The sequence below is a fragment of the Bidens hawaiensis genome, unplaced genomic scaffold (genome assembly GCF_021521415.1).
Source record: "Bidens hawaiensis isolate Kalapana, Puna unplaced genomic scaffold, B.hawaiensis_p1.1 tig00015451_1, whole genome shotgun sequence".
NCBI lineage: Eukaryota > Viridiplantae > Streptophyta > Magnoliopsida > Asterales > Asteraceae > Bidens > Bidens hawaiensis.
The window spans coordinates 453,614-467,992 of NW_027492381.1; the positions used below are offsets into that span (position 1 = coordinate 453,614).

General features: G+C 40.7%; 1 protein-coding gene and 1 pseudogene across 1 annotated transcript in view; one reads left to right on the forward strand and one right to left on the reverse strand.

Moving 5' to 3' along the window:
• Positions 1–542: 542 nt before the first annotated feature.
• LOC143549239 (putative bifunctional methylthioribulose-1-phosphate dehydratase/enolase-phosphatase E1 1) overlaps positions 543–14,379 on the reverse strand; it is a 28,911-nt gene continuing 15,074 nt past the window's right edge. Inside the window, exon 13 of the mRNA XM_077040184.1 lies at positions 543–710. Within this exon, the coding sequence (XP_076896299.1) occupies positions 573–710 (138 nt within the window). The 3' untranslated portion in view covers positions 543–572. The remainder of the gene's footprint in view (positions 711–14,379) is intronic.
• Positions 10,864–11,502, forward strand: LOC143549206 (VQ motif-containing protein 4 pseudogene; annotated as a pseudogene).

Sequence of the window (14,379 nt, forward strand, 5' to 3'; positions counted from 1 at the left end):
TTCTTTTTCAGAAAAAAAATAATTTACAAAAAAATATGTAGTTTTGAACATTGGGCCTAACAAGGATATTTGGGTTATTGAAAATGTAATGAAACCTAATGTTTATGACGTTGGGCCGTTAAGTAAATCCAATAAGGCCCAACTTGAGATTTTCACCAAAAGTCAAAATTGCATAAATACATGAAAATAAAGTCAAAGTTGACTCATGTTGTAACTTGCAATCATCCCGGTAGAATAGTAAAATCTCTACAGGGTTATGTAAATCAGACCAGCCGGCTGGTTCATTTCATATTGTCGCAACAATGACTTAACGGCGGTGGTTCGACACGAAATTGAAGAAAAACTTGAAACATTTGAGAATTTCAGAAAAATTTATATTATAAGATTCTCAAACATATAAAAAAAGTATATAAGTATTATTCATAAAAATAAATAAGAAATGTTACAAGTATATAAACTAGGTTACTACTTTATGGGATTTACCTTTTTTTTCCTCTTAAACATATAACCAAAAGCTTGATTTCAAATATGACACACACACACATTATCTTCATAAAAGTAAGAAAAATAGTTCAAGTCAAATACTTAATCTCCTTGTCCCCTATAGTTGCTTCTTTGTTTCTCTTCTTAACCCCACAAAACAATAGCACCAAAAAGTCTTTTGTTTCACATCCATCACCTTTGGTAAGTTGCCACATCACTTTGCCATCCTTTTAAAGAAAATCAATTTGGTGTTATTATATATGTATACGCATATCAATACAATATATACTCGTTTCATTGCCATTCATATTGCATAAATTACAAAGGGGTTTTCTTAGACATTCAATCATATTGATTTGAACACGTTATTACAATCACTTAGCTCATTCATATACCTCCAAACTAGACAATTTAGACACGTGTTGTAATGTTGATTGTTGATATACAATTGTAGTTGATTTAGACACACCATTATAATACCGGTGCACTATTTAATAAACTTTGTTGTATACTCATAGATAATAAAGTATTTATTCTATTAAAATAGTAGGTATTTAAAAGTTATGTGGCCTCTATATTGAAAGTAGCACTCTTCTAAAATCGAAGAGATCGTGAACTTTTCTTACATGTTTGAATTACATGTTTGAAGTACAAAATCAAATACTTAATATGCAATGTTTAAATTATTATAATCGTAAATTGCTAACCTATGTATTTAGAGAAGCGCTATCCAAAAATCTATAAAATCTAGAGAGAGATCGAGATTCGAAGAGAGAATAAAAATATGACAATCCTTTTTAAAGGCCTAAAAGTAATGTTTTAAAAACCGATTCGTACTAAGCAGTTGAACCGGTAATACCGGGTTTCATATATGAAACCAGTATTTTGAGCTAGGTATTTTTATGCGGTTTGCTAGAACATCTAACAGGTGTTTTTTTTATTTTCTTTTTTTTCTAAAATACCGGTTTAAACCAGCAAACTGGTTCTAAGACCAAGAGATTTTTGATATTTTGTGGCCCGTATTTTTTAAAATTACTTTTAATCTAGCGATTAACATTGAAAAGAATAAACTTTTGAATTATTGTTGAAATCGAATGTTTTTGTATTACTTTTGATTATGGATTTTTGGATTATATTTAATTATGGAATCACATACTTTTGAGTTACCTTTTGCGATAAAGTTGCATTTATATAAAACTATAAAATAAACTATTCAACCCAGTTGAACATCCCACCGATTATACCATTTTTAGCTTAACCCGAAACATTGCATGTAAGTGAAATAACAATCCGACAACAACAACAAAAAGGATGTAAACACAAACCTTAAAATACATAAAGGACCAAATCACACAAACCACTAAACTCAAATGGTTGAACTGCAAACTCAACCTTAAGTTGACACAACACAACACAACACAAACATTAGATTCTCAACTCAAGTGAACATTAACATTAACTGAAGAAGCGTGTATCGACTTACTTGTATACGATCAACGTTCCTCGGGTACGAGTATGCTATATCACCGATGGTTTTCCGAGATACGAGTTCTTCCACCTACAAAACGAACAGCACCGTGAGCTTACCCCTCAGAAAGGGACAGAGGGGTTCTCTTTGGGGTAACCCTCCGATGTGAGAATCAGGTATTGTAGAAGATGATAATGATGTGAAAATGAGTAAAGGACTTAGAATATATTTTCTTTTTTTTTTCCACTGTTGAGGTGGTGTGGTATTTATAGTATTAGGGATTCCAATGATTGGGCTCAGACCCAATTAGGGCCTTTTTGGCCTCCTCCTATTGCTTCGCGCCACGTGTACTTAGGACACCTGGTGCTTTTTCATTGATTATTCTCTGACCAAGGTATTTCACCTGACCCATGTGCCATCACGTGGTGGCACATGGGCTTTGCTGAGTTGTCCACCCTTCATTGGCAGCTGTCAACATCAGCACATTCTTTATTCCTTAAAAGATACCTTCTGGAAGGTTGCCTGATGAGTACAATCATGGTTGTCCTTATCCTGATTTGGATTAGACTATTGTCTCATTTGTTGTGTGTCGCTTACGCGCGGCCTTTATGCGCCTATCCCGGGGATGCGCAAGGTCTTCTCCTTATTTTCACACTAAATGTGTGTGTTGTGTGCATATGTGATATGCATCACGCGCAGATGTTTCATGTGCTTGCGCATAGGTTTTGGCTTTGTGGGTTGACCCGCCCCGCTTGCGCTTGCGCTTGCACATATGTGATATGCGCCACGCGCAAATGTTTCCTGATTTCAAGCCTCTTGTCTATAACTTGTGGGTTGACCCGCCCCGCTCGATGTTAAGGCAGGTGCATACCCCTTCAAGCCCCCCCAGTCTAATGTGTGTCTTGTCTCGCGCGAGCGAGGTAAGATAGATATTAGACTTAATAGTTTTCTTTTTCAATAGGGCTTGTTTTTTCTTTTTCTTTTCTTGTACGCGCGTTGCGCGAAATTCCATCCCTTTGGTTAAAACGAATCGTCAATGCACGTGGTTGAAACGAATCGTCAATTTCACAGGGTGTGACTCGTTGCGCTTATGCCATGAAATACTCAGACGAGTTTCAGACCCTTGTGATGGACTGTAATGCGTCGTCGCGCTTGGTGGGTCGGGCCGAGGGGTTTAAAGATGGTTATGAATATGGCATGTTAAAGAAGAATCCATCCGACTACCCTTATCAGCTCGACGCTGTCTGCGCTGACATGGCTGAGGTGGGGGAGAAGTACTTGAATACTCCGATTCTCATCCTTGAGCAGGTATTTTAACCTTAATGAGTTTACTTGACTTATTTTCATAATATTTTGTACTTATGCTGTTCCTTGTGACTTGCAGATAGCCGCGCTTGCTGACCAGCCCGATCTTGGCGCTTTAAAGAAATTACTTGATGAATGTGAAGAGACTGGTGGCAATGATGATGGCGCGGGCAACGCTACCTCTGCCAGCGGCTCTGGCGTGGCCAAAGGACCTACTCCTGACGCTATCATGACAGAAAACGACTATATTCAAGACGAATAGCTTGATTATGGTAAGTTTGGGGATGACGAGGAGTGGGCTGCGCCAGATGCTGAGGGAGGAAATAATGATGAGGAAGATGAAGAGGCTGATATTAACATAGAGACTTGAAAAGCCCTTCTTGTTTTTTTTTTTTTTTTTTGTGTTTGTAGTTTTTACCTCATCATTTGTAAATTTGTAAACTTCTATGTTTCGGAATGAAATTTTGTTTTTCCCTTATTCGCATCTTGCGCATTCCCAATTCATCTCTTTATATTGCATGTGTTTGCTTGTTGAATATAAGGTATGCTTACACATTGAAACTTGAACAAGGTTGTAAGGAAATTATTTTTACTTAATCCTTAACAGTTGTCATATTTCAAGTTATTTTGCGATATTCTGAATATGCTGACACGTGCCTTGGCATTTCATTATTCCTCTTTTGCGCGACGTTATCGTGCATTTATTATAGGGAATTATGAATGAGTTTTTTAGCCTTTACGTGTCAGTATGTGTTACTCTGCCTATATCCATTATAATCCCATAAGCGGCCCCGACCTAAGACCTTAACAACTATGCTTTGGCATGTGCTTTGCCTTAGTTGTGCTTAGGTATTTTTATGGTCTAGCTGCGCAATACGTAGGATGGATGCTATGAGTAATTTGAGCTAAGGCTCATATTATTGGGCTAAGGCCCTGACGTTTCAGAGTTAAAACTCGTTAACGCGTCTGAGCTTGAAGCTCGCGCATGTATGTTTTACTTCGTTTTATTTTTAGTTTAATGTCAATACAATGTTGTCATATTGCTCAAAATTAATAAAGGGAAGTGTGAAACATGTATGCAAAAGGTAATAGAACGCATATTAAAATAGAGCGTATCATTATTCATAATGGCTTACAAAGCCTTGATTACAAACTTGACAACTTTTACATGAAACATTTTCTAAGTTGTACTGCGTTCCATGTGCGCGGGATCTTCTTTCCATTTAAATCTTTTAAAGCGTATGCGCCTTTTCCCAATTCTTCCGAGACTTGATAAGGTCCCTCCCAGTTGGGAGACATCTTTCCCGGGGGTATTGCGCGACTAGCTTCATTGTTCCGAAGGACAAAATCATTCTTCTTGAAGTGGCATTCTTTCACGCGCTGATTGTAGTATTTTTCTAGCTTTTTCTTGTATTTGGCTTCACTGATGATAGCCGCCTCTCTGCGTCCCTCAAGTAAATTGAGATCCAACCTCCTTTCTTGCTCGTTATCCGTCTTACTCATCATGAGCATTCTATAGGATGGGCATCCAATCTCTGCTGGAATCATAGCCTCCGTTCCATAGGTTAGGCTGAACGGTGACTCGCCATTGCTGGTTTTGCTTAATGTCTTGTGCGCCCACAGGACATTAGGTAACTCCTCGACCCATGCATGGGACTCTCCCTCCAACCTTTTCTTCAGCCCATTCAGCAAGCTTTGGTTCGCGCATTCCACTTGGCCATTCCCTTGAGGGTGGTATACTGAAGTGAAGACCTGATTGATGTGCAATTCCTTGAACCAACTGGATATCTTCCTGTCAGTGAATTGTTTGCCATTGTCGCTCACGATTTCCATGGGCAGGCCAAAACGGCATATGATGTGGCTCCAAATAAATTGCTTCATTGCCTCGGCTGTGATTTTTGCCAGTGGCTTGGCTTCAACCCATTTTGTGAAATAGTCTACTGCCACTACCAAAAACTTTACTCGCCCTGGCGCTTGTGGTAAGGGACCCACAATAACGATTGCCCACTTGTGGAAAGGCCATGCAGAGGTCACCGGAATCAAGTTGTTCTTTGGCCGCATGGTATTTGGCGCATAGCTCTCACACGCTTTGCATTTTTGGATCTCTTTTAACGCGTCCAAGTACATACCTGGCCAATAGTAACCTGCGTTCATTGCCTTGGCGATCACCATGCGCGGGCCAGCATGTATTCCACAGATTCCTTCTTGTATCTCTCTGATCACATAGCTTGCTTCCTCAGCGTCTAGGCATTTCATGAGTGGTCCAAGATAAGAGCGTCGATATAACGTACCATCGAGCATTTCGTAGTTCTGCGACTTGTGTCTTATCTTCCTCGCCTGTGCGCGATCGTCTGGTACCTTTCCCTCCTTCAAGAATTCCATTATTGGAGTTATCCATGATGAAGGTGTTGTATGAATTACAAGAACAGACTTCGCTCCCACTGACGGGTTGCTCATTACTTCCACCCTGACATCTTTGCCAAAATGATCGAAGCTGGTTGATGCCATCTTGCTTAGCGCGTCGGCAGACTTATTTTCACTGCCCGGAATGTGTATGATTCTGAAAAAGTCAAATTGTTTGGTGAGTTTCTTCGCCTGCTCTAGATACAGAGGCATGGTGTTCTCCTTGGCATCATAAAGGCCATTGACTTGTGCTGCTACCAGGTATGAATCTACATGAGCCTCTAGCTTTTTAACTCCGAACTTGTGCGCGATGCGCAAACCAGCCAGCAGGGCTTCATACTCGGCTTCATTGTTGGTGCTCTTGAAATCCAACCTGATTGCGTAAGTATACTCATGATTTTCTGGATCCACCAGTTTGAGGCCTGCGCCGGACCCTTCGTTGTTTGAAGCTCCATCAGTGAATAATCTCCAAACGTTTTCTTCATTATTGGCTTGCGGAGGGTCTACTTCGCGCTAAGCCTCTTCGACTTTTCCTTCAGGGATTTCTGCGATGAAATCAGCTAAGACTTGTCCCTTGATTGCTGGACGAGGCTTATAGGTGATCGTGTGCTCCCCTAATTCCAGCGCCCATTTTGTCAGCCTTCCTGAGAGCGCGGGACGTCGCAAGACTTGTTGGATGTTGTAATCAGTCAGGACTTCAATAGGATGACCATTGAAATATCTGTGAAACTTGCGCGACGCATGCGTTAGTGATAAAACTAGCTTTTCTATGATGGTGTAGCGCGTCTCAGGATCTGTCAGCACCCGACTTACATAATAAATTGGTGTTTGGACTCCCTTGCGATCCACCAATAATACTGCGCCAATAGCGCGCTCTCCTGCTGACAGGTACAACGTTAAAGTTTCACCAGGTAGTGGAGCTGTGAGCGCATGCAGATTTATCAGACATTCTTTTATCTCGCTGAAAGCTTGCTCGGCCTCAGGCGTCCACTTGAATTGGCTTTTCTTTAAGCAATTTCTCAATGTGTTAATGAATGGGGTAGATTTGCTTGCATGGTTTGCTAGGAACCTGTTAATTGATACCAATCTACCATTCAACTTTTGAACTTCCTTCATGGTGGATGGTGAGGGCATGCCGAGGATAGCCTCCACCTTCTCTGGGTTCACCTTGAAACCATCCTTGGTGACCATTACGCCGAGAAATTTTCCTTCTTCCACGCCGAATGTGCATTTGCTCGGGTTGAGCTTCATGTTTACTTCCTTTAGGCGCCGAAGGGTTTCTTCGATGTCTTTGAGCATTTGTTTTTCCTCCCTGCTTTTAATCACCAAATCATCCACGTAGACTTCCAAGTTTTTTTCCAATCTGCTCGTTGAAAATTGCATCCATGAGTCTTTGGTAAGTGGCTCCTGCATTCTTCAAACCAAAGGGCATTTTTGTGTAACAGAAAACACCCTTGTCAGTTCTGAAAGCAGTCTTGTCTTCATCCTGTGGTGCCATTTGAATTTGGTGATAGCCCTTATAGGCATCCAAGAAACATTTGAGCTTAAATGGTGCCACAGAGTCCACCTTCATGTCAATGTTTGGGAGGGGGTAACAATCTTTTGGACACGCTTTGTTGAGGTCCTTGAAATCAATGCACATTCTCCATGACCCATTGCTCTTCTTTACCATCACAGGATTGGCTACCCATGTTTGGTATCGTATTGGGCGAATGATATTCGCGCGCAGTAGATCTTCTACTTGCTCGTTCATGGCCTTTGTCTTCTCGTCTCCCATGACTCTCTTCTTTTGAGCAATTGGCTCCACGGACTTGAATGTGTTGAGAGAGTGTTGCGCCAGGTCTCGCGGAACCCCAGTCATATCAGAATGTTGCCACGCGAAGACTGACATATACGTTGTGAGCAATCTTTTCATTCTCACTCTTGTGTCATCTGATATCGTAGCTCCGATTGTGATTGTTTGTTCGGGGAATTTTGGGTTGAGAATCCATTCCTCTGGCGCGTTGTTTGCCACTGGAAGCTTCATTCTCCCCTCTCGAGGTATACTTATTACTGCGCATAAATGATCTCGGTACACAAATGTTACTCCTGTTGGTGTTGGGAACCCCAACGCGCCATGCGCTGGTGATGGTATGGCGTTGAATTGGGCAATCGTTCCTCTACCCAAGATCATACTATGGCATGAAGTGGTGGGCAAGACCAGGAAGTTGACAATTTCAGCTCGCTTGTGCTTCTCATCCCCCATAGTTAGTTCGAATTGTATCTGACCTAGGGGGTGAATAATTTCGTTTGAGACACCCGAGATTGGTGCACTCACAACTTCAAGCCTTGCTTGGTCTGCTGGATCCAACTTCCTGAAACATTGCTCATACATGATGTCTGACTCACTACCGGTGTCCACCAGGACTCTTGACACCTCATAATGAGCGATGTGTGCAGTGATGACTAGAGGGCTGCTGATAGACGAGCCTCCTCTGATTCTTGGAAAGATTACTTGTTGCTCGCGCCAATCCCCTTGGATTTACGCGCTTCTCTTCCTCGATCCTTGCCCTTGCCTTCTTCCTTCAGCTACACGGATTCTTTTGAATTTTTTACTGGCTGAGGCTCCGTCTGGTTGTTCGTTCTCTGGTCTTGGATTTTTTACCAGGTGAGCCAACTTGCCTGATTTCACATCTTTTTCGATCGCATCCTTCAAATGATGGCATGCATCAGTGTTGTGCCCTGTGGATTTGTGAAACTCACAATATTTGCCACTGTTCGGTGGTCCCTTATGGAGTAATGGCCTGGGGTTTTTAAACTGGACATTCTCTGTGCTTAACACTTGCGAAGGTGTTTTGGTGATGGGAGTCCATATTCTTGGTAGAGGTCTGTTAGGCTCTCTACCGCCTTCCTTCTTGTCACCTTCTCCGCGATTAAGAATGTCTTTTTGGGGTTGGGGTGAACTTTGTTGCGCTTGCTTTTCCGCAGGAGAATAATTGGTTTGTTGCAACCTGGACCATACGGAGTTTTGTTTGCGCCTCTTTTCATTGTTGTGTGGTGCTTCTGTTTGATGCCTTTTATCTATTGCTCTGTCTTGGGCAATTTGTTTTTCATTTCGCGCGAAGACTCGCAATGCTTCCATAAGCTTAGCCCAAGTGGTTGGCATGCCTTCTCTGCTCACGAGAGCTCTGCGGAGTTGATCACTGTGCGCACCTTGTATAAAGGCCACGCGCAAGAGTTGTTCAGTGATGCCTCCAATTGCAAGAGATTCCTGATTGAAACGAGTTATGTAGTCTTCAATGGTTTCATCATTCCTGCGTACGTAGTGCATGATGTCATCAGGGTCGCGCGTGTGTCTGCGCTGCTGTACAAAGTGAGCCTGGAACTTTTCCAATAGCTCTTCGAACCCATCGATTTGTTCTGTCGGCAAGCTTTCAAACCAGACACGCGGTGCACCCGTGAGGCAGCGAGCAAACATGTGACACCATGTTGGCATTGTCCAGCTTTCTAAGTTTCCAGTGTTATAAAAACCTTGTAAGAAATCATCTGGATCTGTTGTACCATCGTACTTGCCTAAACCACTTGGCATCTTGGTTTTGTGTTGAATGGGAGCCTTCGCAATGCGCTCAGCGAATTTTGAATGTTTTACCAAGATGGCTGGCCTATATGGTGTGGTTACGTCCACTTGCCCTTTCGCTTGTGGGTTGTATGGTGTGTATAAATCCATATCAGCTTTGGCTCCAGGTGCTATGTGCATGTGTGCGCGAAGCTGTGAACCTCCTGCATGAGTATCTCGCGTCTTCTTCATGCTGTGCACCTCTTCCTCATCACTAATATCAGCTTGTTCGGTGTGAACAGAATGACCGTCTTCCAGAGCGCGCATCTTTTTTGTTGTTCCCTGAATGGTTTGTTTATCAAATGCGAGCCTTTGTGTTAAATCAGCTAACTTTTTGTGTTTTACCAACTCATTGTATTTGTCCATTAAACGCCGTTGTTCGTTTATGAGCCATTCTTTAGGGTCATTGGTTTCAACTTCTGGGCCCATTGGTCCTTTTTGTTTTGTACCAGTCAGATTTTGGAACGTGAGATCGTCTGGGGGAGTTTCAGTTTGACTATGAGGTGTTGTGTTGAAGGGATGGTTACTGGTGGTGCGCGCAGTGTCACGCGGCGCCCTCAGAACCTGATGTCCCTCATTAACATCCTCAAGCTCATTATCCTCCAGAACTTGATCATTGTTTCGAACACCGGAAACCATGGTGAAGATTTTCAGAGAGAAAATTGATGAAATAGTGGTTTTGTTGCCGTTGTAACAGGTGATGGCGCCAATGAAGAAGCGTGTATCGACTTACTTGTATACGATCAACGTTCCTCGGATACGAGTATGCTATATCACCGATGGTTTTCCGAGATACGAGTTCTTCCACCTACAAAACGAACAGCACCGTGAGCTTACCCCTCAGAAAGGGACAGAGGGGTCATCTTTGGGGTAACCCTCCGGTGTGAGAATCAGGTATTGTAGAAGATGATAAGGATGTGAAAATGAGTAAAGGACTTAGAATATATTTTCTTTTTTTTTCCACTGTTGAGGTGGTGTGGTATTTATAGTATTAGGGTTTCCAATGATTGGGCTCAGACCCAATTAGGGCCTTTTTGGCCTCCTCCTATTGCTTCGCGCCACGTGTACTTAGGACACCTGGTGCTTTTTCATTGATTATTCTCTGACCAAGGTATTTCACCTGACCCATGTGCCATCACGTGGTGGCACATGGGCTTTGCTGAGTTGTCCACCCTTCATTGGCAGCTGTCAACATCAGCACATTCTTTATTCCTTAAAAGATACCTTCCGGAAGGTTGCCTGATGAGTACAATCATGGTTGTCCTTATCCTGATTTGGATTAGACTATTGTCTCATTTGTTGTGTGTCGCTTACGCGCGGCCTTTATGCGCCTATCCCGGGGATGCGCAAGGTCTTCTCTTTATTCTCACACTAAATGTGTGTGTTGTGTGCATATGTGACATGCGCCACGCGCAGATGTTTCATGCGCTTGCGCATAGGTTTTGGCTTTGTGGGTTGACCCGCCCCGCTTGCGCTTGCGCTTGCACATATGTGATATGCGCCACGCGCAGATGTTTCCTGATTTCAAGCATCTTGTCTATATCTTGTGGGTTGACCCGCCCCGCTCGATGTTAAGGCGGGCGCATACCCCTTCATTAACAAACATAACATACATACAATACAAACCTCAACCTCTTCAAATTCTCTTGTTTGTCTGTCTGTCCTTTAACCCATCAATGGAATCTCAACCCGACCCATCTCCGGCCAACTCATCCACCACCACCACACCACCTTTAACTCCAAAACCCATTTCAAGATCCGACCCAAACCCATACCCGACCATGTTCGTCCAAGCGGACACCACTTCATTCAAACAAGTAGTCCAGATGCTTACCGGATCATCCAAACTATCCATCCCACCCGTCAAAACCGGTCAACAGAAGAAACAAGGCTTCAAACTCTATGAACGTAGAAACAGTTTGAAAACGGACTCATGATCAACCCGTCCGTGCCAAAATCCGGACACGGACAAGAGTCTTCGCCACGTGTCCGGGAATTGTTGTCTCCAAGCATTCTTGATTTTCCGGCCTTGGTGTTAAGTCCGGTGACACCGTTGGTTGAAAGTCCGTTTAATAATAATAATAATAAGTCGGAGGAGGAGCGGGTGATCGCGGAAAAAGGGTTTTATTTGCACCCGTCGCCACGGGCGGCGACGGCCGAGCCGCGGCTTTTGTCACGTCACCACGGGTGTTGGAGTCATTGGTTTAAAAATGTGTACACGTCAATATTGGACATACCCGACAGCTGACATGAGAGAGGTAAATCACGTGTCACAGAATGATTAGTGATTATGATTAAGGTTAAGAATTTAAGTTTAGAGATTTTTTTTTCTTAAATTGTACAATTTGGGTCTCTATATAAAATTAAATAAAATAATAATTGTTATTTTCTTAAGTCTTAACTCTTAACTACATGCTGAAAATAGAAATGGACCTAATTGGTGACTTTTTTTTATATCTTTGCTTTTTAATTTACTTTTTTATTATTTTTAATTTAATGCAACTTTTAATTGTTTTGTGATTCTATTAGTTTATAGCTTAGAAATTTAGATGAGATTGTAATAAGTTTGTGAATATTGGTTGAGAGAGTTTAATGGAATGAAAAAGTTAGGTAATTTATTTGTTCAAAAAGGAAGTTGCAACTATAAAGCTTGCTTCCATTGATGTCTATTCTACACCTAACAATAACCACCATTTAATGTACAAAAACGGTTACAAGACCTAATTGTTTATGTGTAATAATGTGTTTTTATGTTCTTCTGTTTGTATTTGATTTTAAAACACGCACAATAAATGTTTGAATAATCAAAAGGAGAGCTTGATGGATGAAGTAAGGCGATTGGTTCATGGTCTAATTGGGAATAGACCGTTTGAATTTGATAGATCAGTTGATCATTAAATGTTTGAAATACTTAATAAGAAACGTCTTGATTGATGAAGGGAAGACGAATGGTTCATGGTTCGATCACTAATAGACCACTTGGATTCAAATAGGTCACGTGTTAAGAAACGCGTGAATCACACAGAAGGGTCGTTGATGTACGGTTTAATTGATTAAATGTGCTATGTGTAGATTAGATTAGTAAACAAGCTAAGACCAATACAAACATGTTTCATGTTGATTGACATGCAACAATAATGTAAGATGATAATTTTACCTTTTCTAGAGTAAATGATGATCTCCAAAAGTTTTTAAAAAGATATTGCTAAAAGAATGTTAGTTGAAAAACCGTGAGAAGTTATGTAAAGCGGATTAATGTGTTCATAGGGTAACGTTTTTTTATCTTGATCTCTTTATTAACATACCTATAGTCATACTAAATAAATCCTATGTTTTGGATCTAATACCTTGTTAATTTTTAAAATGTAGTCATTAATTAAAACTTAATCTCCCTATCTCCATTACTTCATATGGTTTCTTACAACCAATGACACCTCTTTTTCACACCTAACAAGAAGCATAGGCTGACTCTACAACTCATGTTTAACTTCTGAGGGGTTTAAGTTGACTTAAAAACTTATATTCCAATTCTAAGAAAAAGAATGTATTAAGCCTTGGTTCTTATTAAATTTTAAACGACTTTATGTTCTAGACTTTTCAATCAAATTGATCACTTAATGGGTATGTTTGGCAAAACTAGCTGGTAGATGTAGCTGGAAGCTGTTGGCTGGTAGCTAGAAGCTGGTGACTGGAAGCTGTAGCTGGTAGCTGTAGCTTTTTAGATAAATTTAGATGTTTGGCAGAGTAACTGGAGCTTTTAATAAAACATATAAAATTACTAAAATGGGCATAATTAAAAACAATAATAGTAAATATATTTATTTTGGAAGGTTATTTAAGTAAATTAACATATTAAAAGCTTGTAGCTCTTTCTAAACGCTACTAGTGGAAGCTTTAAGCTTTAAGCTTTTTCTCATGACCTAAAAGCTTTAAGCTCTTTGAAACAAACAAAGCTTTTAATTGAGTAGGAGCTTTTAATTAAAAGCTTGAAGCTTGAAACTCCTAAAAGCTCCTAAAAGCTTTCTGTCTTGAACGTACACAATAGTTGAATGAGTCATACATTGTAAACCCACAATGAATCTTCAAACAATCTCAACCAAACCCAATCGTTGGATCATTAATCGTCAAGACCAATCTCAACCAAAAACCTAATCTTTGGACCGAGCCCACGACCGATTCTTTTGTTGTACTATATGGTTCTATGTGTTAGTAGAATTTGTTACAAGAAAAGATAATAAGATCTCGCATTACTAGCTAAATACAAATATATACAAATTGGAATATAAAACAAGAATATTAATATTTTACATGGAGAACATAACTACATGATTAATATTCTTAAACAGTAGATTAATAAAAGAGTTTAAGCAAAAAGAATTGAAAAGCAAATAAAGAAAGGACAGTGGATAGTTGCATCGGATTCACGTTACAAAGACTGTGAAAAGTAAATGCTTTGCCACACATCAAACCGGTTTTTTATTTAAATATTATTTTTATTTATTTTTCAACAACAAAAAAAAGTAGTTACTAAATTCTAATACAAGTGTCACATGTAGCATGTTTCAGGGGAAGTTCTAGAACACAATTTCAAGGGTTGTGTAAAAATCTTTTATTAACCGTATATTAGACGAAACTTTTTTACTAGTTTCGCGAGTGCAGGCACCCGGTAACGCATTTCGCGCATACCGGCGGCTAGTTAGGTATTTGCGAGTCCCATGTCCTATTTCGCATAATGTGTGTGCTGGTCTGGGATACCCGTTTGATGTGCACCAGCGCTCGATTACGTGTTTTGTTCGTACAAGCGCCTGGTTACGTGTTCTGTGTTTCGGTCCCGGTTTCGTGTTACAAACATACTAGGCCGGATTACCCCTTTGGTATGTATAGCGCCCGATTACCCATTTGACGCGTGCGGGCGCTTGATTGCCCGTTTCGTTCGTATCGGCGCTTAGTAACGCATTTCACATGTGCCTTCACCCGGTTTTTAAGTTTGGGTTTTAGGTTTTAATTAAGTAGTAGGCTCTTTATCATCTTGAACTTGAAGTTGGAATATTTAAACTTGGTGATGAACCGATGTCATCGTTTTCTTTTATTTGACGTTTAAAAATGTTTCTAATAAGAGGTTGTT